This window comes from Mixophyes fleayi, chromosome 2, assembly GCF_038048845.1.
Source record: "Mixophyes fleayi isolate aMixFle1 chromosome 2, aMixFle1.hap1, whole genome shotgun sequence".
Taxonomy (NCBI): domain Eukaryota; kingdom Metazoa; phylum Chordata; class Amphibia; order Anura; family Limnodynastidae; genus Mixophyes; species Mixophyes fleayi.
In genome coordinates, this window is record NC_134403.1 from 259,999,332 (window position 1) to 260,025,412 (window position 26,081).

The window sequence follows — 26,081 nt, forward strand, 5'->3', positions numbered from 1 at the left end:
CTGTATTTTGGTGTTATTGAGGTTAATAATAATGTGGGAACAAAAAAGTAGCCAAATTATGTGATTTTGGCATACTTCAGCAATTTAAAAAAAATATATACAGATCCAAAACCAAAACATGTGAGGGTGGATTTGTGAAAACCAAAACCAAAACACGAAGTTAATGTAGATCCAAAACCAAAACACGGGGGGGTCAGTGAACATTTATAATGTGTCTTTAGATTGTGAATTTTAGACAACAAACATCTTGTTTTGCTGTGTCAGTACATGAGTCTCTCTGGCTCTGCTATAATTTTTTTAAGGGTGTTGTACATATTGTGTACAGTTTTCTGTTTCCTTTTGACTCATCATCTCACTGAACAATTTGAGTCTTGCACATAGATCTCTTTCTTCGCCTTGCTATAAATAATTGAAGATTAAGCACTACAGGAGTGGGAGAATACTTTTTTTAAAGGCAACTTCTGGTGTGCTGCATTAGTATTTGCAGTTTGTCTCTCCATGGTATGTATCTCTTTTGCTGTTTATTGTATGGTGATGATTTATATATTTATATAGTCTTCTTAGTGGATTAACTGTCTCTGAATTCCATGCGTTTATTCATTGACAAGGCTTATTTTTCCCTAACTTATGAACTTTATTAGTTTGTAATACATAAACAGTTGTATATATTTAATATTTTTAGCCATCTGTAATGTACCATTCTCTGTTTTGATATCATTTGTCCTATGTCTTATTTAACTTGTCATGTAGCAAGCATTAAATGCTTTGTATTGCAGCCTTCCACTAGTCAACAGAATGTAGTATATTACATATATATGTGTGGTGGTCGAGACGGATGGGAAATCCTTCCCTTACCTTGTCCTCCAGACACGAGTCAGGTTCTTTTCTGTTTGGATATCCGGTGGTCAGGAGATAAGTACTTCAATGAAAGGGACAAGGATTGGTCAAACAACTTGGGTTTATTATATATGCGGTAAGGATAGTTTTGGTAAGCCATCGTGCCACTGACCCCTTCAGCTCAATGGTAATGACAAAATAATCGTTTGATCAGCATAGAGCACAATAGTATTTAACATATAACATCTTCAATATCAATAAATCAATTCTTAGGTAAATCACATAACATTAACATCCATCTAACACATTTGGTGCACCAATATTATCCCTGGTAACGTTACCATATTTAACACTCAGTCCTGGGCTGACCTGTGCACAGAAATTTTGTAGTGTTTAAATGTCCTGCAGAGGTTCCAGAAGGGTTACCAATCCAGATTAAGTCCCTGTACTTTCTCTCTAAAGGGTAGATGTTAAACTGTAGGCAGTGTTAAAGATTATAACAAAACACAGGACTGTTGTTCAATTCAGTCACAAGATGGCACTGTTCTCTCACCACTCTTCCCTCTGACACTGGGGTGTGTGCAGTACACTGTAGGCTAGGATTTTACCTTGAAAAGGTTCTGCAGTTCGTGGAAACTGTCTTGGACGCCCCACTGTGTGTCCCCATCCGTTCTCTTGCCGTGTGTGCTGGCAATGTCATCAGTTCCAGCAGCAGATCAGTCTCTCATGTTAGCTTTCCCTTTCTTGTTGCTATATCACACACACCTTCTTCCTGCTCATCATCCTGGGTACGTCTTTTCAGTTCAACTGTCAACTGTCAACTGTCATTCCCACTGTGTCTTTCTCAGCCTCTAGTAACCCCTTGTAGCCCTGCATTTTAAAAGCGTTTATGCACTTCCTCTGTGCTGTTCAACAGGGCTTTGGGGCACCACATATATATATATATATATATATATATATATATATATATATATATATATATATATATTGTAATCTGCTGGCAACTGATCTAAAATTAATATTAAATAAAGCCAGTAGCTAGATGTTTAACAACTGTATAGGCCAGTGATGGGCAACTTGATATACTTCAAGAGCTGCATGTGGGCATAGTAATCAGTTACTCAATCCAATATTGTTATACAGTCTCCATGTGTACATTATATTTTGTCATTTTCTCTTGAACAGTTTTATATTTGCTTTCAGAACATTTGGCTCCTTTTTAATATCTGTACCGATTGTATATACGTAGGCTTCTATATAAATTGAAACTCTTAGAAATTTTATACAGTCTGAGAATTATATAAGTGGAGCAAAAGATTTTATATTGGTGCAAGCTGCCACCTAAATAAAAATAGATCCAATCACTTTCAACAGTGTTGCCAGTCAAACCATGTACATGATGCAAATAGAATAAGCTCACTCTCACACACTGCAGCAACCCTGGTACAATTTCCGAGCAAATGTATCTATGTGAGGTTTGCATTAAGACCTATCACTATAAACATCTTGTCACTAGATATATGCCACCTACATTTTGGCATTTGGCTTGTGGATGAGGGTGCAGGAGGAATGGAGGAGCAGGTTACAGTAGCCTGGGCAGGGTGGTATTGCCTTGTCTGACTTCTACAAGCAAACAGTGCTTAGGTGCAGGTAATGCCTCTTTGTACTCATGGTGCTAGCATCATCATTGGCGCCAGGTGCGCTTCAGGTACTATATTAACACTGAGAGCTATGTTGCTTATTATTGTGTGCCTGATACAGGTGTTTACCATAACTACTTGCCCTTGATGCTGTTTTGTGTGCCAGAACGTTAGATTGTTCCTGACCAAGTCTCGGTTCTCCCCAGCACCTGTCTTTCCTGCACCAGTGACATTAACCCTATGGGTGCAGAATAGAAAGAACTTAATTCCAGTAGTCTCTATTATTGGATCTTATGAAGATACCAGAGTCGCTGTCATTGTTTTGACTACCTGGTTGATCAAACCCTTGACTTTTGACTTGACAATAATTACAGTGTGCTCCAGGCATTAACTCTTTGTACTACTTTGAGCACCATATCATACATTTTACTGATTGACATTACCCCAATTTTTGGTGCTGATTTCCTAACACTATCTTCATTGTGGCCAGCTGAAATTCACAGCTACCAAGCTGTATTACATTGGTTCTTGAGGCCTTTGTTTGTTGGAACACAGCTACTGGCTTTACTATTAACTTCTGCACTGCCACCAGGCAATGGGGTGTATGGCCCAGAGCATTAGCTGCACAATTCATCTGCAGTGTACATTATACACACCTTTTTAGATGCTCGGATGAATCTTATTTGGGACTAACAACTGCAAACAGTTGAATGCATCAGATCTAGAAATACAAACTTATACCTTAAAGTGTAGTAATTGTTTTAAGTATTTTGACTGTAACTGGTTGCCATGCTTTTAATATGTGACCCAGTATTTTATTTCTCAATAATTCAGTAGTCCTGGGACCCAATCAATGTACTTGGAATTTACTTTTGAATAACTCAATACTGACATACCAGAATTTGTTTATTTTCAACATATTTAACAGTGGTCATACCCAAGTATGATAACACTGCTTTGTTATTGTACCAAGCAGTTGTAGCTTGTAATTTAAAACTTGGTGGTTTTTAAATCATTCTAATCTTGCTAAACATGCCTGTCACAAATAACACTCACTTGAACTTGCGTGGCGGTTTTGCGACAAAGGGTTAATCACTACGCAACCACCTGGTTTGTGTAAAAAATATTTAAAAACCCTAAAAATTATAATTCACGCTCTCTATTAATCCAAAATTGCTACAATCCAGATTTGATTTGACAGGTCACTATGGGGAACTTAGATTAACATCACAATTTATGTCTCACTACAATTATTCTTTAAGTAAACCATAGTTATCCTAAGCCAAATACTATTCTTTATTTCAGTTATGTAGCATTTATAATAGCCAAGCTGTCTGTACAAGAGTCTGATAAGAACACAAATATGGAACCTTATTAAATGATATTTGATATGAGAAAATGCAATGCTTAATGTAAAATAATTAAGATAACAAAATGACACACAGTACTGTAAAATGATGCAACCAAATTTCTTACAAAATAAAAAGGAGAAATAAAAAACAAAACTTACGAAATGTCATATATGTTGCTGAAGGATACAGAAACAATGGTCGCAAATGTACACACAGATATATATGAAATGTGACAACATTACATATAATATTGGGGAAAATATGTTATTTCCATGTCTCCACTAAGAAGTTAGAGTTTACTTTTGATATTTGTTAGGTGCCTATCCTCACTTATTATACATACTTACATACATTGATGCCAGTATGATTTATGTACTTTATTTAGTTGATGAATCTCTTTTCTTGGATTACCGTTTAGAACAGCTAGTACCCGATTTGGGTTTTCAAAAAGACGTTACATCTGGACTGATGCCCTAAATATCAGGTCCAAAGTTATGGCGAAGCTGAATATACATCCTGTTAACACTCACCTGTCACTCTATTTGATGACGTACAACTGAAGCCCCAGCATGCTGTATCTTCGGAATTGATAGCAGTCTGCATTGGAGACTCGTCAGAAATGAGCTTTGAGTTTTTTCTCATAAGTCTGCATTTCATCATTGTCGCGCCTCATGTTATCGGAATTTCGTTGCCTATATAGCGATTGTCAGTCACACTATTGGAATTCCTCTGTCTTTATAGTGGACACTATTGTCGGGAAAACTAATACCACTGACCACCCATGCAAGCCTAGGACTTGTAACATTCTTTCTGTGGCTTTTGAGGTTTCTTCCTTTGATCTTGCCGATATGAATATGACATGTCTTGTTAATAGAGACATGAAGGTAAGCATATCTCAGATCTACTGAGGTTAGATAGTACCCTACTTCCAAGGCTTCTTAATTTGGATGCAGTGATACCCTTTTGAATTTCTTTGTACATATGTATCTTTTGAGTCGTCTTAAATCTACGATTGTGCGAAATCCTTCTCTGTTCTTTTCTACTATGAAGATTTGTGAGTTAAGCCCTCTTTTCTTTTTTGCTTTTGGTACCTTGCATATGACTTTTTATTCTAGAAAGTTATATAGAATTTCTTTCATAGCCAACATTTCCTTTAATATCCTTAGCCAAGGATATTTGAGTAAATAGTCCTTTGGTAGCGGCTTCATGAACTCCAGCTTGTATGCACTTCTGATAATCTCTACACTCATCGTAGTGGTGTTTTCCCAGGTTATGATATATTTTGTCAGCGTGCCTTCTATATCCATGCCTCCTAAGTGTCAGACATATTCATCATTGTGTAAAATGTCTGAAAGACCCACAAAATCTTTATGGCTTGTCAAATCCAGAGTGCTACCAGTGGATTGAAGCTGAGTCCATTACACAAACAGAGGAATCCTTCACCTCTTCTACAGCCGGCTGCAGAGAACAGACATACAACACTCTCTTGGAATTACAAGAAGCTGTTCTGTTTATTATAATCAAAGTTACATATTCTTATAGTACTTTGAAAGCATGCAAAGAGATACAACACCTGACATCCTATGTATAAAATAATTGGGAATATAAATCTGCCATTTAATGGTAGCATAAATTCTAAGAGGCCCATACTCTTATCTAAAAGAAAATAATTGGCATTGGGCGCCTCTTATTTTCTACTCCTAAGCACCCTCTACATATTTCTAGGATCATATCATATACTCCTTATTTTTCTTAAGACTTATACATTACATTTGAAGCAATCTTAAAGGCACAATACACATTTTTAAATGACTTCTATAGTCCAATTTCTCAGGCCTATAACCCCAATTCATTAAAGAATGTAAATACCGATATGCCGTATTTTGATTAAAATCGTTCTGTGCATGCCCAGAACCAGATCATACACTAGTGAACATAAGAACATCCAATTCATCCTCAAGTGCAAAGGACCCTTAGGACAGTCTGTAATTTAGGGGCGGGGAATAGGGGTTTGCTTGTATTCAATTTACAGTAAGGGCATGCCAAGCCCAATTCAAACTGGGCATCTCATAGGTATGTGTTTTTCTTTTGTATCACTTGCACCAGCTACAGATCAGGTGTAAGTGGCAAGTGCTAGTGATGCCAGTCGCGCATGCATTCTAGAACATGTTTCTGCAATCAGCAGCAACTGTAAAAGTGCATTTTATGTACAGTAGACATTAATAACATCCTCATAAATGTATTTTATGGGGGGGCGGGACTTTTTTTAAATTTTCTTAAATGTGCTGTCATTAATGACTATTTATTAACATTTATAACACAATAATTTCTTTCTGTGCGTTCTGCTTGGACTTTATTTTGCACATACAGTATGGATCCTATCCTGCAGTGAATTCAAAAGGAGACATTTCTTCAGATCTGCTCCTAGTTGAATAAGGTCCGTTTTCAAAAAATGCACAATACATTTGTTTTGTGTGCTTTAATGAATCAGGCCCTATCTGTCTTCCATCCATACCATAATATTCTCTTCACTGCTACAGCTGAGGCCATACACCTTACAGAAAATCGAACACAGGGTGTTAAGATGGGAGGTACCCAGGGCCGGATTAAGGGAATGGAGGCCTCTGGGCTAAGGGCGCCTCCATTCCCCCGTGAGGCCCCCATTGTGAGCCGCCCGCCGCACCCGTCCCCCGTGAGGGCCCCCCCCAAAGCGCTTACCTGTCAGTTCAGTCCTCCGTCCCCGGCGCGCTGTAAGCTCCTTACTGAGGAGATTTCGCGAGAGTTCACTTACGAGATCTCCTCAGTAAGCAGAGTACTGAGCGCCGGGGACAGAGGACTGGACTGACAGTGCTCAGCAGCATTGATCGGGCTGGGGGCGCCCCCGCACCGATCAATAATGCTGCTGTGGACTTTGAAGGGCCCCCTGGATGCCCGAGGCCCCTGCGCTATAGCCCAGTTAGACCTCAGGTTAATCCGGCCCTGGAGGTACCCAAGTGTTATATTTTGGAACAAAAAACTTGGTACAATATGTCAACAACAGACAATTTTTTGTGATGATTTGATACCTTGTCTATGCATTATGCATGTCTTAAAAGCAATGGGCCCATATGGAAATGAGAAGTAATCTGAATAGATGGCCCTAACATGTCCCTTTATCACACAGCTCCTCCTTCATCACACAGTTTCCCCTTCTTCAAACTTCTGTCCCCTTCATCAGGCTGCTTCCTCCTTCATCACATGTCCCCCATTTATCACACTGTCCCTCCTACATCACTCTGTCCCCCTGCATCATACTCTCCCCCTGCATCACACTGCCCCCCTTGCAACACACTGCCCCCCGCATCATACTCTTCCCCTTCATTACTATTAAAGTAATTCTATCGTTTTTAAATAAGCATTGCATAGGCGATTGTATTGTGTTTCTAACGCACAAAGTGATATATTTTAGCAGATGTAAAAAGTTAACAGTTCAATACATTATTATAATATATTCCACAGTACAGTACAGCCAATACCAAAAGATAAATACATACCGCTTCTATCGCATGCACTCGCTGTGCTCCCACGGGACCCAGTGGACAGTATATCTGTTAGAATACTGTGATCAGTGAAGACTGAGGCTGGTGGGGGTGCAACTATGATTATATATACAGTCAGTGTTACACAGTGAACAATAGAGATGTCGTAGCTTGCTTCTATAGGTCCAGGCAAGGGTGGTTCCAGGGTAAACAGGTCATAGGCTGATTCAATCTAAGGAATCCAAAGGTGGGGGTCATCTCTCCAGGAAATGTGCTCCAGTTACAATGAGTTCATTAGCATATCACATTCTGATATCAATCTTGCTATTTATTCCCTAACATCAATAACTAGAGTATGCAATATGCAATCTCTTTGCGATGGAACCGGACAGCTGCTGATGAATAGGGGATTAGTATGATATCAGACATTACACATTTCCCATAACCTGAACCTTAGATAACACTAAAGTGTACATATAATCATAATATATAAACTAATAATAAACCAAATACTGTCTGCTCATAAATTACTGTGTAATGGATCCAATATGAATATGAATTACATAAATAACTAAATGTCGTCATGCGAGTGTGTGCGTGCATATTTTACCGTGCGATCGCCGTATGCCATGTGTAGCCAATAAAACAATATTAACCAATATACTTTCGTTCATCCAATTATACGACTTCGACAGTTCCACCCTTTGATAGTATAATAAACTATCACCTTAAAGATGTTATATGCAGGATCTCAGTACCACGTTTCATTGCTATTCAATGCAAGTCCCCCTTGGTGTATGATCATGCTGTCTGTAGATCTAAACAAGTTATCATAAGAGAGAGTCTTAATCCTCAAAACGATTTCTTCTTTTACTATAGACCGTACACTTTTGGAGCTTGGAGATAACCTTTTGTATGCCCTTCAAGGGTGCAATAAAACACGTAATTCATTATTTGGAAAGGTACAGAGTACAATAGAACATGTATCAGTTATACATAATACTCGACTGCCGTTCTTTAAGTTTAACAGGTTCATCTGTCCAACGCATGTCTTTAAGCTCAGAATACATTTAAACACTTCATGTTCATCAATAGCATCATCCTATGTCTATCAATAATGTCATATACAATCTCCTTCAGCTTGCGTTAATATACACACTTCTATTAATGACATCAGTTCTTTTCATCAACACTTGTGGGCGGGCTATTGTCTGCTCGTTCTTCCCAGTCTCCCAATACTCAGATTTAACAGTGATTGGCTTGCAAAGCATTGGGAGACTTCAGACTAAGGGTCCTGGGTGTTGTACTTTTCCCCTAGGGACCTCCCACCCATAATTCGGGTACCTCAAGAATACTTAGTGGAAAGAGAACTAATCCTACTTGATATAATCACTGAGGCACGTAAGAGCACGCCCAGCACTTTATTTGGTCTAAAACCTTACCCTCCCAAGAATGATAATTATTCTCAAGGATGCCTGCTCAAGTCTGAATATTACTGGACTGGCATCGCTGGGTATACCTCCTTTTTTTAAATATGGGGTCACCGTACTTACGGACGTAATGCTACTCAGTCAATAGCCCCTCACACTTTCTCCAAGCTACAAGGTTTCCAAATTTTCCTTTACCCCTGAATTGAATAGAGTAATTGGCTGGACTGCTTACACTACTAACTTCTCCGTCATCCCCAATTCCTCAACATCATTACCTGAACCAGCTTCTGTCACCTGCTAATAGTTAAAAGAATTGACCGTCCTGAAAAGAGAATGTGATGAGAGAAACACAGAACAGGAAAACTACAACTTCATGCTGGACAACTGTCTTAGCCTTTGGCTCAGGTGCTACTAACTGCATTCGAGGTCTTCCAGTACAAACTCATGAGTGTCCTTGGACCCTTCTCTGAGTGTTGGCTCCTCTGCAGTGGGTGGAATGGTCACTAGTGTGTCTGTGCTACCCTTGAAGCCGTGAATCTGGTAGCCTACACCTGGTACCTGTCTGTCAAATAACCTGAGCCTAAGAAATTACTGTTCCACAACTTACTCTCCCGATCCAACATCCTGACAGTTAGTGTGACTTTTCAGGAAACAGTGTTTTGGACATTCTCGGTTGCTGTCTCACCATTTACCTTCTCTCAAGGTCTAAGCTAGCCTCTCAGTTACAATCTCATCTAGGGGGTCAATAACATCTCAAAAATCGACAGGTTAAGAGGCTGCCCAGGAGTGATCTTTTGGTAGCGGGGAAGGACTAGTGGCCGAAGCTATCAGTCACTTCAATCAAGTTCCAACTCTTATTCTATTCAATTTGTTCAACCTAGTACCATTACTTTATGTTCACACTGGTTTATGGCTAATTGAAAGTATGTGATTTGTTACCACTACTCATACATTATACACCTATTATCAATAACATGAATACCCCTATCATCTATTATAATTCTAGGGCTATCGCATTGAATAACAAAAGCTTTGAGTATGACACAGTAATACATTAGACACATTTCAATACACCTTTACCCAGACATATTTCATTGGTACACCAGTGTATACTTGAGGATCCTGCATGGTGGTAATTGGATGACGTGGATTTGTTTTACCTGGAGGAAAACCCATCTGCAGGAGGGATATGGGATGGCTCTATTGGTATCATTTTCCTGACATTCTCTTAATCAAGATAGGACGTTGCCGTCCTACTAGCTTGAGACGAAATGTCTGGTGCACCCCAATATACTCTTACCAGCTTGCACATTCCTTCTGTACCCAGCTGAGCCAGACCATTTGCTGCCTCCTCTGGGTCTGGTAGATACACTCTGGGAGCTACTGGTCTAATTTGTCCATCTCTCCAGGTTCCGCCAGACCCCTCACCACATCTCTTCACCTTCCAGACAGTTTATTCATCAGGTAACACAAATCTTCATATATTAACCAATATGTGTATGCGTGCATGTGTGTGTGTTCACATTTTAAAACTAAAACAATACAACGAAAAACAAAACAAAACATAGATTTGTTAGCTGTCACATAAAACCCTGCTGTCTATTTGACAGCTATGTTTGCCCTGGTGTGACAGCTATGTATGGTTGTGTGTGTAAGTGTGGACTTTACTAGCAGCTAATTCAGTTGGTAACTGTGTCTCTATATAAAGTCCTCTATGTAGTGTCCTAATCATGTGCTGGTATTGCTATAAAACGATTTTTCAGTCAACTCAACATCGCCCCCTAGACTAGAAAAATGCTGAAGACCAATGTATATCAATCGATTTTCCCTCTGCCAACTCACATGCCATTCTAAGTACCTCACATTCAGCTACTTGACTAAGTGGGAAAGGCAAAGGGGTCTATTTCTATAACACTTTCTTCAAATATAACAGTATCCAGTACATGACTGTCTGACAGTGAAAAAATATAAAACACGAAAATTCTACATTTTCTAGGGTTTCACATTATGTCGTATCTTGTGATAAAAATCCTACTCCTATGTTCTACACAGAGATGCATATCTGTATGCCTAACCTCCAGCAATCTCCTATCCTATCCACCCTTTGTGCATCTATATAAAGGCACAATTTTGTACAGGAGGCATGAACCAGAAAACAAAAAAAAAAAAACAGATATGCAATCTATAAAACATGAATCGTATTTCCACAACAGAACCTTTCTACTTAAAATCAGCAGTTTCTATACGCATGAAAACAAAACCCCTGACTGCTTCTGTTACTGATGTCAATCTAGTGTGTGTATGCCTGAATTTGTCTTATGTAAAAAAATATGTCTTAGCCCCATTGATGAGACTTTGTCTGTTTTTATCTCTACCAGAGCAGAGAGAGAGAGAGACTAGCTTAGATGTACAGAATGAGAGATAGGAAAGCAATGAATAATAGGAATACAAAGATTTGAATTCAAAGGTTTGAAAACAAACATGCATGCGGAAAGGGAGATTTTGCAACAAAAAAATATGACAGCTGGATTGGACTCTATGGGAAAATGGCTGTAATTATTCCACTAATCCCCTTAGTTATTTGCTAAACTATGACCCCTCCCCATACTTGACTAGGGGGTCTTAAACCAACCGTGCAATCCCGTGTCGTCCGTCATTTGTTCATTAAGAACTCGGTATCACATTGACTACATACCTTTTCAACGGACTTTCTAACTTATGGCAGAGAAATATAGAAGTTAACTCTTGATGACTCATCTGAGATACATAAAACGATATTTTGGAGAAAAGTATGTACATACTTCATTTTTGGATAATGATTCTCAGCCAAACAAATTATCATGAGTCACTGCAGCCTGAAACAAAGAGTGTTCCAATGATCCATTGTTAATTAGTCTTTCAAGAGTAATCTTTCTATTCCTCTACCTCACCCCTTTAAACACTAAGTCTATATTTCTTCTGTGTACCTTTTATGTGTAAGAGGAAAACAAGATAGATATCTTAAAACAGCAAACAAAACAAACATTTCCATTCTTTACCATCGGCCATCGATTAGGAAAACAAGCATTTGACAACATAAAACTAACAAACAAAATCAATAAAGATTACCTTTTAAATAAGTTTTTTCTTTCTAAATCTGCTCACCAATACTTACCACAGATTAACTCTAGAGTCGGCTATAGTTCTCCCCCAAAATATTAGTTGCTATGTGGTGTGCAATCAATTGTTGGGGAACCTCTGAAACTTGTTTATGCCTCCTTTGTGAGTGTCTATGTGGTTTCCAACCCGGGTATCCCTTTTTCTCTCTACACAGTTCCTACTCATGTGTCCCTTCTTAAGGCAGTAAAAACACGTCCTTGTCATGTCTGCACAATCTTTTGCTAGGTGTCCTATTTTATTGCATTGAAAACACTTCCTCAACTCATGTTGTTTCTTTTCCTTAAACCAGGTGTTTTTATACTGTGGTCGTGTGTGCAGTCCCTCTGGTGCTGTGTTACTTGCAATCCTTAGCCTATCACTTAGTGTCTCTTTCTCTTTACATATATTTTTATCATGTCCTATAACTGACTCCCTGAGAACACTTACAGTAATTCCTCTCCAGTGTGGTAATGAAGTTTGCACCCTTCTTTTCAAGCTTTCCCTGAGGCCATCCATTAGAACTTTAACAGCTACCTCTCTGTAGTGTACATTATCTTTATGTCTGACACTCCAGTATATTTGGCCATCGCTATTAGAGCCCTGCAAAAATAGTCTGTTGCATTTTCATTGTCCTTTTGTTTGATAGCAGAAATTTTACTCCAGTCCACTATCACGGGAAAGTATATAGCCAATTGTGTGACTATTTGTCTAATATTGTCCTGATTATCCTCCTCGGTTAAAGATTTATCCTCCTCCAACATACAATCCTTAATGAACTTTTATATGTCAATATTAAGAGTAAGACAAGCTCTAAACAACACTCACCAATCTTTATTAGTAGGCTCATGTGCATTACCTAAATGTCTAATAAATTTCTAACTCCTGGCCAATTTTTTTCTAGGATCAGGGAAATCAGACATAATTGAAAATATTTCAGACCTAGTCCCTGAATCATGTTTTACTAAATCATTACATTCTGAACTAGTTGCTGGAATGGCTGTTGCAGTATACTGAAGGTCCCCCTTTCTATTAATTTCCATATATTTCCCACCGATTTCAGCTGCTGCCCCTGCTGGTGGGATTGTTCCTTCTCCTTGGTCCGTGTGGTGCCCCCTTCATATTACCAGCATGAGCAATGGCCGAAATGACGGTGGGTACATTTCTTTCTTCTGAAACATTACTCTTAACATTACTCTTAACATTACTTAAAACAACATACAAGTTACTAGTTACAGTTTTCACATTTTTGGTATTGGCTGTACTTTCCGCCCCGACCGAATTTGTCAGGGGCAAGCTAGCGCTCAGTTCTCCACGCTTTGCAACGTACACTTCCGGAATGCTCAATTCCGCTATGCGCGCACTTTTCACCACATTTACTTCCGCTGTGCATTCGCTGCTCTGCCACGTGTTACCTTCCATTTGCCACGACTTTAAACAATCATTATGTCTATTTCTCACTTTGGTTGACTTAATCAACCACACTTTATCTTTTACATTATTTAGTGCCTCTGCATTAAAACTCCCTATTGTTGGGAAAGGCCTAACACACTCTTTGGTCATCTCGACCCCTGTGTCGCAATAAACCGTTGCGTATTCACCATATTTCTTGCACATAAGAAACCTTGCTGAATCCCTAAGGCCTTCTTTAGGCAGTACATTGGCCATCTCTAGCGTATGCTTAGCACCCATGTTGAACAGTTTCTTAGATAGCCCGGCTACCACAACCTTCTATGCGGAACACAGATACACTGATTTCAACAATTGCTACAAACACTCTACCGCTAGAGATCTCTTAATGGCCGTGGATGTATTTGCTCAAGCCGCGTCCACTTGCTTCCTCTCGTTACAAACGAGGACCCCTAACACAGAAACTATCACTGTGGGACCGAAGGGCTATCAGCTCCTCGATACCCTGGCTAAACCACAAAAATCTGTTGAGTTTATTATAACTGGGAGAACAAAGTCGATACAATCAACCAGCCTTTCCAATATAATTCCTCCTAGCTGCTTCACCAATTCGCACTTACGGTTGTCGTGCGATTAGAACGCACCACCTACCAATACTAGTTATTAGCAAAGCTTGCGATCTATTGGTAGCGATTTGCGAAAACACCCCTTTGTTTTTCGCATTCGGTATACCTGCCCTGTATACCGTCCTTCAGTTGGGCAACCCGCCCCGTCAGACAGCAACTGAGCACAATGAATAATAAACAGTGTATCTACGTTACAAAATCACACACTATACACCTTTTCTGCGCAGAAAATCAAAAGTTACCAACAATAGTAATAATGTCTCAGAGGCTTTCACAAGTAATTATACTATGCACATATAATAACTATCAAAACGATTGTTTAACCACATGGCAATATTACCGGAAGTACACATACTCAATGCAGGAAATACACATACTCTATGCAATGCAATACACTTTAAAACGCAAAACGACAATAAAAAGAAACATTTTTCTTTCTTGTCCCTAGATTCAAATTAGCGTTCCTTCACTCTCTATGCAACAACGGACATTCGGTTTCGCAACACAAAGTGAACCACAGGTCTTAAACACATTGCGTTTTTTCCCGTATGAGACGCGTCCGTCAACCCACCCTTTGTTGAGGAACCGAATATCGTAAGCGTTGCATACCTGCCGATAACGTAACTCACCTCCGAGCCCCCAAATGATTAAAGTAATTCTATCGTTTTCAAATAAGCATTGCATAGGTGATTGTATCATGTTTCTAACGCACAAAGTGATTTATTTTAGCAGATGTAAAAAGTTAACAGTTCAATACATTATTATAATATAATCAACAGTACAGTATAGCCAATACCAAAAGATAAATACATACCGCTGCTATCGCATGCGCTCGCTGCGCTCCCACGGGATCCAGTGGACAGTATATCTGTTAGAATACTGTGATCAGTGAAGACTGAGGCTGGTGGGGGTGCAGCTATGATTATATATACAGTCAGTGTTACACAGTGAACAATAGAGATGACGTAGCTTGCTTCTATAGGTCCAGGCAAGGGTTCCAGGGTAAACAGGTCATAGGCTGATTCAATCTAAGGAATCCAAAGCTGGGGGTCACCTCTCCAGGTGATGTGCTCCAGTTACAATGAGTTCATTAGCATATCACATTCTGATATCAATCTTGCTATTTATTCCCTAACATCAATAACTAGAGTATGCAATATGCAATCTCTTCGCGATGGAACCGGACAGCTGCTGATGAATAGGGGATTAGTATGATATCAGACATTACACATTTCCCATAACCTGAACCTTAGATAACACTAAAGTGTACATATAATCATAATATATAAACTAATAATAAACCAAATACTGTCTGCTCTTAAATTACTGTGTAATGGATCCAATATGAATATGAATTACATAAATAACTAAATGTCGTCATGCGAGTGTGTGCGTGCGTATTTTACCGTGCGATCGCCGTATGCCACGTGTAGCGTGGCATACTGAGTGCAATCGGCCAATAAAACAATATTAACCAATATACTTTCGTTCATCCAATTATACGACTTCTACATTACATTGTCCCCCTTCATCAAACTGTCCCCACTGCATCACACTGTTCCTCTCCATAACGCTGCCCCCCCTGCATCACCCTGTCCCCCTACATCACGATTTCTCCCTGCATCATGCTGTCCCCCCATGCATCACGCTGTCCCCACTGCATCACGCTGTCCCCCTGCATCACATTGTCCCCCCTGCATCACACTGTCCCCCCTGCATCACGCTGTCCCCCCTGCATCACGCTGTCCCCCCTGCATCACACTGTCCCCCCTGCATCACACTGTCCCCCCTGCATCACACTGTCCCCCCTGCATCACACTGTCCCCCTCCTATTGCTACCATCCCTGATTGTATTTGTATCATCTAAATATATTATTGCCTTTTTTGATATTGTGACTACTGCCACATGTATCTTAGGAAAATCATCCCAAAGGTTTGTGTCCTTTATCTTTTCTCCATTCCTCCATAATTACTCCCTTTACTATTTTGTTTAGAGAAAAAACTATGGCTCCCCTTCTGGATTCTTGAAAAAGTAAATCTTGAGACTGTTCTCTTTCCTTCGCATGCTCAATATCCATTACCTTGTAAATAGACTTTAATTACCTTACAGATAGACTTTAATAAATGATCTACCAAGCCTGAATTAAAATTGCACTCATCTGTCACAAACTCTGCCTCCTGATCAGAAGCTTCTGAGAATTTTGATTGTAGTACATGATTCTCTCCTGATTCAGAACCTCAATAAATGTGTATTTTGTTCTTTTTGATCTAATTTGTTTTAAATCTTCTTTTGTGACAAATGTGTCAACTAGAGCAACTATCAATCATTTTAATAGCTCTGTCATATAAGCAAGAGGCTTCTGTTGCAGTACAATTAGAGCATCATTTAGCAGTGTATCCATCAGGCATTGCTTTATCAAATATAGGGCCATATAGAACTTTTTCTTTCTTAGCGCGGTTATGAGCAGATGCTTTGGTAGATTTTCCTTTGCGGTCTGTAGACCTAAGAGAGAAGGTATTTAGTAATATGAATAAGAAATTAAAATTAATGTGTTTAAAGAGTACCTCACTTTCCACATATATATATATATATATATATATTAGTGGTCGAAGTGGAAATTTAGAAGTGGTGGTATGGAAAATGGAAGTGAATGGAATTTGATAGCTTTACAGTGAAGGCAGTAGGAGGAGTTGTTTTATGGCATACCAACCCACTTCGACCACTGCATATCTATATATTATACAGTTGAAACATTATGAATTTGAAGTTTGTTACAGTCTATTATGTGGTTAAGGGTAGTGGACTTATTGGTTGTCCCTAGAAAAAGATGGTACTGTATAGTTATATTTGGGGGGAAGTTTGTGGACTTCCCTCTATAGTGGTCCTGAAGGATTCCTGTTCAATGGAGGAGGTTATTACAACCTGGTTATGGTAGTCACCAGGACAGAGTTTCAGATGGCCAGTTAGTTGGTTGCAACTAGGGATGAGCGCACTCGGATTTATGAAATCCGAGCCCACCCGAACGTTGCGGATCCGAGTCGGATCCGAGACAGATCCGGGTATTGGCGCCAAATTCAAAAGTGAAACTGAGGCTCTGACTCATAATCCCGTTGTCGGATCTCGCGATACTCGGATAATATAAATTCCCCGCTAGTCGCCGCCATCTTCACTCGGGCATTGATCAGGGTAGAGGGAGGGTGTGTTAGGTGGTCCTCTGTGCTGTTTAGTTCTGTGCTGTTTAGTTCTGTGCTGTTTAGTTCTGTGCTGTTTAGTTCTGTGCTGTGCTGTGCTGTGCTGTGCTGTGCTGTGCTGTGTTCTGCAGTATCAGTCCAGTGGTGCTGTGTGCTGTGCTCTGTCCTTCTGAGGTCAGTGGTGCTGCTGGGTCCTGTGCTGTGTCCTGTTCAGTCCAGTGGTGCTGTGTCCTGTGCTCTGTGCTTCTAAGGGCATAGTTATTTCCCCAATATTCCCCTGTGTTTAAAAAAATAAAAAAAAGTTTTTTAAAAAAATACCAAAAACTACTTTAATTTTTTTTAATTACCACAAAATTTGCACAACCAATCCTGCAGTATAAGCCCATTGGTACTGCAATATTACCAAGTTCACACATTCAGCAGTAAAAGTCCAGTGGTACTGCAATATTACAAAGTTTACACATTCTGCAGTATCAGTCCAGTGGTGCTGTGTCCTGTGCTCTGTCCTGCTGAGTTCCGTAGTGCTGCTGGGTCCTGTGCCGTGTCCTGTTCAGTCCAGTGGTGCTGTGTCCTGTGCTCTGTGCTTCTAAGGGCATAGTTATTTCCCCACTATTCCCAAGTTTTTAAAAAAAAAAAAAAAGTAAAAAAAAATAAAAAATTAAAAAAAAAAAATATATATAATAATTATAACCAAATTTGCAAAACCAATCCAGCAGTATAAGTCCATTGGTACTGCAATATTACCAAGTTCACACATTCTGCAGTATCAGTCCAGTGGTGCTGTGTCCTGTGCTCTGTCCTGCTGAGTTCCGTAGTGCTGCTGGGTCCTGTGCCGTGTCCTGTTCAGTCCAGTGGTGCTGTGTCCTGTGCTCTGTGCTTCTAAGGGCATAGTTATTTCCCCACTATTCCCAAGTTTTTTAAAAATAAGAAAAAAGTAAAAAAAAATTAAAAAAAAAAAAAATATATAATAATTATAACCAAATTTGCAAAACCAATCCAGCAGTATAAGTCCATTGGTACTGCAATATTACCAAGTTCACACATTCTGCAGTATCTTGTGCTACATATAATGGAGACCAAAAATTTGGAGGATAAAGTAGGGAAAGATCAAGACCCACTTCCTCCTAATGCTGAAGCTGCTGCCACTAGTCATGACATAGACGATGAAATGCCATCAACGTCGTCTTCCAAGCCCGATGCCCAATCTCGTAGTACCGGGCATGTAAAATCCAAAAAGCCCAAGTTAAGAAAAAGTAGCAAAAAGAGAAACTTTAAATCAGCTGAGGAGAAACGTAAAGTTGCCAATATGACATTTACGACACGGAGTGGCAAGGAACGGCTTAGGCCCTGGCCCGTGTTCATGACTAGTGGTTCAGCTTCACCCACGGATCTTAGCCCTCCTCCTCCTCTCCCCCCCTACAAAAAATTGAAGAGAGTTATGCTGTCAGCAACAAAACAGCAAACAACTCTGCCTTCTAAAGAGAAATTATCACAAATCCCCAAGGCGAGTCCAAGGGTGTTGGTGGTTGTCAAGCCTGACCTTCCCATCACTGTACGGGAAGAGGTGGCTCGGGAGGAGGCTATTGATGATGTAGCTGGCGCTGTGGAGGAACTTGATGATGAGGATGGTGATGTGGTTATTGTAAATGAGGCACCAGGGGGGGAAACAGCTGATGTCCATGGGATGAAAAAGCCCATCGTCATGCCTGGTCAGAAGACTAAAAAATGCACCTCTTCGGTCTGGAGTTATTTTTATCCAAATCCAGACAACCAATGTATGGCCATATGTAGCTTATGTAAAGCTCAAATAAGCAGGGGTAAGGATCTTGCCCACCTAGGAACATCCTCCCTTATACGTCACCTGAATAACCTTCATAGTTCAGTGGTTAGTTCAGGAACTGGGGCTAGGACCCTCATCGGTACAGGGACACCTAAATCCCGTGGTCCAGTTGGATACACACCAGCAACACCCTCCTCGTCAACTTCCTCCACAATCTCCATCAGATTCAGTCCTGCAGCCCAAGTCAGCAGCCAGACTGAGTCCTCCTCAATACGGGATTCATCCGAGGAATCCTGCAGCGGTACGCCTACTACTGCCACTGCTGCTGTTGCTGCTGTTAGTCGGTCATCTTCCCAGAGGGGAAGTCGTAAGACCGCTAAGTCTTTCACAAAACAATTGACCGTCCAACAGTCGTTTGCCATGACCACAAAATACGATAGTAGTCACCCTATTGCAAAGCGTATAACTGCGGCTGTAACTGCAATGTTGGTGTTAGACGTGCGCCCGGTGTCCGCCATCAGTGGAGTGGGATTTAGAGGGTTGATGGAGGTATTGTGTCCCCGGTACCAAATCCCCTCGAGATTCCACTTCACTAGGCAGGCGATACCAAAAATGTACAGAGAAGTACGATCAAGTGTCCTCAGTGCTCTTAAAAATGCGGTTGTACCCACTGTCCACTTAACCACGGACATGTGGACAAGTGGTTCTGGGCAAACGAAGGACTATATGACTGTGACAGCCCACTGGGTAGATGCATCCCCTTCCGCAGCAACAGCAACAGCTGCATCAGTAGCAGCATCTACAAAATGGCTGCTCATGCAAAGGCAGGCAACATTGTGCATTACAGGCTTTAATAAGAGGCACAACGCTGACAACATATTAGAGAAAATGAGGGAAATTATCTCCCAGTGGCTTACCCCACTTAGACTCTCATGGGGATTTGTAGTGTCAGACAATGCCAGTAACATTGTGCGGGCATTAAATATGGGCAATTTCCAGCACGTCCCATGTTTTGCCCACACCATTAATTTGGTGGTGCAGCATTACCTCAAGAGTGACAGGGGTGTGCAGGAGATGCTTGCGGTGGCGCGCAAAATTGCTGGACACTTTCGGCATTCAGCCAGTGCCTACCGCAGACTAGAGGCACATCAAAAAAGCATGAACCTGCCCTGCCATCACCTCAAACAAGAGGTTGTGACGCGCTGGAACTCCACCCTCTATATGCTGCAGAGGATGGAGGAGCAGCAAAAGGCCATTCAGGCCTACACAGCCACCTACGACATAGGCAAAGGAGTGGGGATGCGCCTCAGTCAAGCGCAGTGGAGACTGATTTCCGTGTTGTGCAAGGTTCTGCAGCCATTTGAACTTGCCACACGAGAAGTCAGTTCCGACACTGCCAGCTTGAGTCAGGTCATTCCCCTGATCAGGCTGTTGCAGAAGCAGCTGGAGAAAGTGAGGGAGGAGCTGGTAAGCCATTGCGATTACACCAAGCATGTAGCTCTTGTGGATGTAGCCCTTTGTACGCTTTGCCAGGATCCGAGGGTGGTCACTCTTTTAAAGTCAGAGGAATACATTCTGGCCACCGTGCTCGATCCTCGGTTTAAAGCGTATGTTGTGTCTCTGTTTCCGGCGGACACAAGTCTACAGCGGTGCAAAGACCTGCTGGTCAGGAGATTGTCCTCTGAAGAGGACCGTGACATGCCAACAGCTCCACCCTCATTTTCTTCCACATCTATGGCTGCGAGGAAAAAGCTCAGTTTTCCCAAAAGAGGCACTGGCGGGGATGCTGATAACATCTGGTCCGGACTGAAGGACCTGCCAACCATTGCAGACATGTCTACTCTCGCTGCATTGGATGCTGTCACAATAGAAAAAATTGTGGATGATTACTTTGCTGACACCATCCAAGTAGACATGTCAGACAGTCCATATTGTTACTGGCAGGAAAAAAAGGCAGTTTGGAAGCCCCTGTACAAACTGGCTCTATTTTACCTGAGTTGTCCCCCCTCCAGTGTGTACTCGGAAAGAGTTTTTAGTGCAGCGGGGAACCTGGTCAGTGAGCGGCGAAGGAGGTTGCTTCCTCACAACGTTGAAAAAATGATGTTTATAAAAATGAATAATCAATTCCTCAATGAAGTACAGCACTGCCCTCCAGATACTACAGAGGGACCTGTGGTTGTGGAGTCCAGCGGGGACGAATTGATAATGTGGGATGAGGAGGAAGTACACACTGTAGGGGGAGAGGAATCAGAGGTTGAGGATGAGGACGACATCTTTCCTCAGTAGAGCCTGTTTAGTCTGTACAGGGAGAGATGAATAGCTTTTTGGGTGTGGGGGCCCAAACAAACCAATCATTTCAGCCAAAGTTGTTTGGTAGGCCCTGTCGCTGAAATGATTGGTTTGTTAAAGTGTGCATGTCCTATTTAAACAACATAAGGGTGGGTGTGAGGGCCCAAGGACAATTCCATCTTGGACCTTTTTTTTTTGCATTATATGACCAATCAACAGTCGTTTGCCATGTTCAAAAAGTAAAACCAAATTTAAAAAAATACAAGAAATTAAACCAAAAGTAAAATGCCGTGTCATAATTTAAAACAAAAGGTATTGACGTGCTCTAAAACTACTGTATTGTTGTTTATATTTTATAAACACTACACTTGACAGCTTGAGTCTTTCAATAAAAAAGTAACTGTCCTTTGCATGAGTATTTGCAACAGGGACAATTTTAGGGTTAAGAAAGTCAACTAATAACACTTCGACGCTGTCTGTCTTTATAAACACTACACTTGGAAGTTGGAGGAGGTATTGTGGCCCCGGCACCAAATTTACTACCGGGGCCACTCCACTGTGCAGTCCATATTTAGGTGTATCAGATATTAAACAACGGTGACAGTTGATGCCCAATTTTTTAATTATATTGTGGCCTCGGTACCAAATTGTGTACCGGGGCCACCACACTACGCAGTCCAGATACTTGTTTGGTGGAATTCAGACCAGTTGAGGGTTTTATTATTATATTGTGTGGACCACTCTATCTATACCACACTACAACTCTATACCACTCTATTTCATACTTTAATTCTATTTCATACTTTAATTCTATTTCATACTTTAATTCTATTACTAATTACCATAAAGAGGAACAAAATAAACCAATTTTACCAAAAGTATAATATGACTTAGACTTACAAACACTACACTTGAAAGATCGTGCCTTTAAATGAAAAAGTCAGTCTTCATTGCACGACTATGTGCAACAGGGACAGTTTTTTGGGTTTACAAAGTCAAACAATAACACTTTCACCCTGTCTGTCTGGGATCTCAATGACGAATTGTCTGTACCATGTTTGGAGGAGGTATTGTGGCCCCGGTATCAAATTGGGTACCGGGGCCACCCCACTATGCAGTCCAGATACTTGTTTGGTGGAATTCTGACACGTGGAGGGTTTTTTAATTATATTGTGGCCTCGGTACCAAATTGTGTACCGGGGCCACCACACTACGCAGTCAAGATAGATAGATGCGTATTGAGTATCATAGATAAAGTACATTCAGTGGTGTGGGGCAAATTGAAAAATATTCAAAATGCACTGACATTATCAAAAACAAGAGGTTGTCACACGCTAAAACTCCAACATGTATATGATGGAGAGGATGGAGGAGCAGCCGTATGTGTAGTGTAATGCAGATCTGTTGAAGGTTTTTTATATATTTTATTGTGGTGCCCAGTGCCCACTCCTCTACGCAGTCCAGGTACATTTATTAGTGCGAATCATAAAAGTTCAGGGTTTTTAATATATTGTGGTGACCCACTCCTCTACGCAGTCCAGGTACAATTATTGGTGCGAATCATAAAAGTTCAGGGTTTTTAATATATTGTGGTGACCCACTCCTCTACGCAGTCCAGGTACATTTATTGGTGCGATTCATAAAAGTTCGGGGTTTTTAAGATATTGTGGTGACCCACTCCTCTACGCAGTCCAGGTACAATTATTGGTGCGAATCATAAAAGTTCAGGGTTTTTAATATATTGTGGTGACCCACTCCTCTACGCAGTCCAGGTACATTTATTGGTGCGATTCATAAAAGTTCGGGGTTTTTAAGATATTGTGGTGACCCACTCCTCTACGCAGTCCAGGTACAATTATTGGTGCGAATCATAAAAGTTCAGGGTTTTTAATATATTGTGGTGACCCACTCCTCTATGCAGTCCAGGTACAATTATTGGTGCGAATCATAAAAGTTCAGGGTTTTTAATATATTGTGGTGACCCACTCCTCTACGCAGTCCAGGTACATTTATTGGTGCGATTCATAAAAGTTCGGGGTTTTTAAGATATTGTGGTGACCCACTCCTCTACGCAGTCCAGGTACATTTATTGGTGCGATTCATAAAAGTTCAGGGTTTTTAAGATATTGTGGTGACCCACTCCTCTACGCAGTCCAGGTACAATTATTGGTGCGAATCATAAAAGTTCAGGGTTTTTAATATATTGTGGTGACCCACTCCTCTACGCAGTCCAGGTACAATTATTGGTGCGAATCATAAAAGTTCAGGGTTTTTAATATATTGTGGTGACCCACTCCTCTACGCAGTCCAGGTACATTTATTGGTGCGAATCATAAAAGTTCAGGGTTTTTAATATATTGTGGTGACCCACTCCTCTACGCAGTCCAGGTACAATTATTGGTGCGAATCATAAAAGTTCAGGGTTTTTAATATATTGTGGTGACCCACTCCTCTACGCAGTCCAGGTACAATTATTGGTGCGAATCATAAAAGTTCTGGGTTTTTAATATATTGTGGTGACCCACTCCTCTACGCAGTCCAGGTACATTTATTGGTGCGAATCAAACAAGTTGATGGTTTTCTTATTATATATATTGTGGTGACCCACTCCTCTACGCAGTCCAGGTACATTTATTGGTGCGATTCATAAAAGTTCAGGGTTTTTAATATATATTGTGGTGACCCACTCCTCTACGCAGTCCAGGTACATTTATTGGTGCGAATCATAAAAGTTCAGGGTTTTTAATATATATTGTGGTGACCCACTCCTCTACGCAGTCCAGGTACATTTATTGGTGCGAATCATAAAAGTTCACGGTTTTTAATATATATTGTGGTGACCCACTCCTCTACGCAGTCCAGAAAGATACCTTGTTGCAACGTTTTGGACTAATAACTATATTGTGAGGTGTTCAGAATACACTGTAAATTAGTGGAAATGCTTGTTATTGAATGTTATTGAGGTTAATAATAGCCTAGGAGTGAAAATAAGCCCAAAAACTTGATTTTTAAACTTTTTATGTTTTTTTCAAAAAAAATCCGAATCCAAAACCTTAAATCCGAACCGAGACCTTTCGTCAAGTGTTTTGCGAGACAAATCCGAACCTCAACAATAACGAAAATCCGGATCCAAAACACAAAACACGAGACCTCAAAAGTCGCCGGTGCACATCCCTAGTTGCAACATACGTTGCTTTTGGTATTTGGTTATCGGGCAGGGCATCTATGGCTTTTGGCTGCCTGGGGTGCATACCCCTTAAGGTTAAGGTGTTGTAAATGTAAATAAGGACTGTGGCCATATATTCTCCACTGCTTGGTGTTGTGTCACTTATTATGGTTTAATATTATACTGACAGAGGGTTAGATTCCCTGTCTAAGGTCATAACAACCCAAAAGTTTATATATTTGATTTTTCTTGTTTTATTAGTTAATATTTAACTGAAGAAGGAAAAATAAAAAGACAGAGCTGTGTTCTGGCCCCTGTGCCTAATGCTAAATCCAGAAAAGACCAGGGGGTAAATGTATCAATATGCGGGTTCTTCAACACCCGCGTGTTCAGCCACTTCCGCGATTAAATTTCAAGCGGAGCTGCATTGTAAAGGGAAGTTAACCCTTTACAATGCAGCGCCGCTTGAAATTTAATCTCGGAAGAGGCTGAACACGCGGGTGTTGAAGAACCCGCATATTGATACATTTACCCCAGATATGCACTAAATTCATTCGAAAGAACTCACAGTTATTTGTTTATTGTTTATGTCCAATAGCAATTCCATAATTTTACCATGCAACAATGTCTTTATATTGCATTAAATACTATGCACTCTGCAAAAATTAGTCTGGTGTTCTTCTTTCTCATTTATATATATTTACTTTTCTGGCATTATCCTTTATAATATTCAATTAGCAGTACACATTAATTTACTGCAGTGAGAGACCTAAGGTGTTTTATCCTGCTGTTGGTCCAATATCAACAAACTAATTCATGTAGCGCACACAGGTCTTGTCAGACTAATGCACTCTATTTGCTGTCCATGAATTCTATTCTTAATTATCATTAATAGACTGCTGAGATTCTCCTGACCCAGAAACATCTGCAGTGATTCTGTATACTATCCTCATGAGCAAGCAATAATTATAAGTATCTTAAATATTAATCAGCTTCTAGATGTTTTCACTGGTTTAGTTTAGTTTAGTGTTAGTTGGTCCTTTAAATGCTCTTGATTTTTTATAGTATGTAGCATGTAGAGTTTTTTTTTTTGGTGTGCTCCTACAACCTCCTGCCAAGGCCTTTACAATGTCAGCCAAAGCTATCAACCACATCAGTTCCTGAATCTGGTCCAGTGTTCCCAGTTTCCCAGCTGCTTCTCTTTTTCTGCCAAAATGATTGTGTTTCCATATTTTTTTTATTTATCTTCAAAATCTATGAGTAAAGGTTTATCTGCTGCTCTCATCTGTGAAGCTCCCACACTGATACCAGCTATTTCTTCTCTATAAAAAGGTAACATTGATTAGCCGTCAGTGCTGAGACAGACAGAGTCATGAGGAAGATGTTGCTTTGGGCGGGTAAGAGACACAAATAATATTATATGGTTCTGTGTTGGTGTTTCTAGATTTTCAAAACTGTTGAAAACTGTTTTTGTTACTACATGGACTACGCTTGGTTATACTTTATGTACAGGATATACAATAAATAGTTTTACATGTTTTTGAAATCTTTTTGTGATTTCTCTCTCACACAGGTCTATTCCTGTTGCTTAATGTACAGCTGGGTAAGGACATGACGTATTTTATATGTTCTGTGTGTCTGCCAAGGAGATGACAAAGGAGGTTTTATGGGATTGTATCAGAAATGTGGAGGAGAAGGCAGCAGAA

At 40.4% G+C, this 26,081-nt stretch overlaps 1 protein-coding gene across 1 annotated transcript in view; it reads left to right on the plus strand.

Moving 5' to 3' along the window:
• Nucleotides 1-406: 406 nt before the first annotated feature.
• LOC142138916 (acidic mammalian chitinase-like) overlaps nucleotides 407-26,081 on the plus strand; it is a 44,904-nt gene continuing 19,229 nt past the window's right edge. The window contains exons 1-3 of the mRNA XM_075196030.1: nucleotides 407-501; nucleotides 25,708-25,772; nucleotides 25,949-25,978. Coding sequence (XP_075052131.1) covers nucleotides 25,748-25,772; nucleotides 25,949-25,978 — 55 coding nt within the window. The 5' untranslated portion in view covers nucleotides 407-501; nucleotides 25,708-25,747. The remainder of the gene's footprint in view (nucleotides 502-25,707; nucleotides 25,773-25,948; nucleotides 25,979-26,081) is intronic.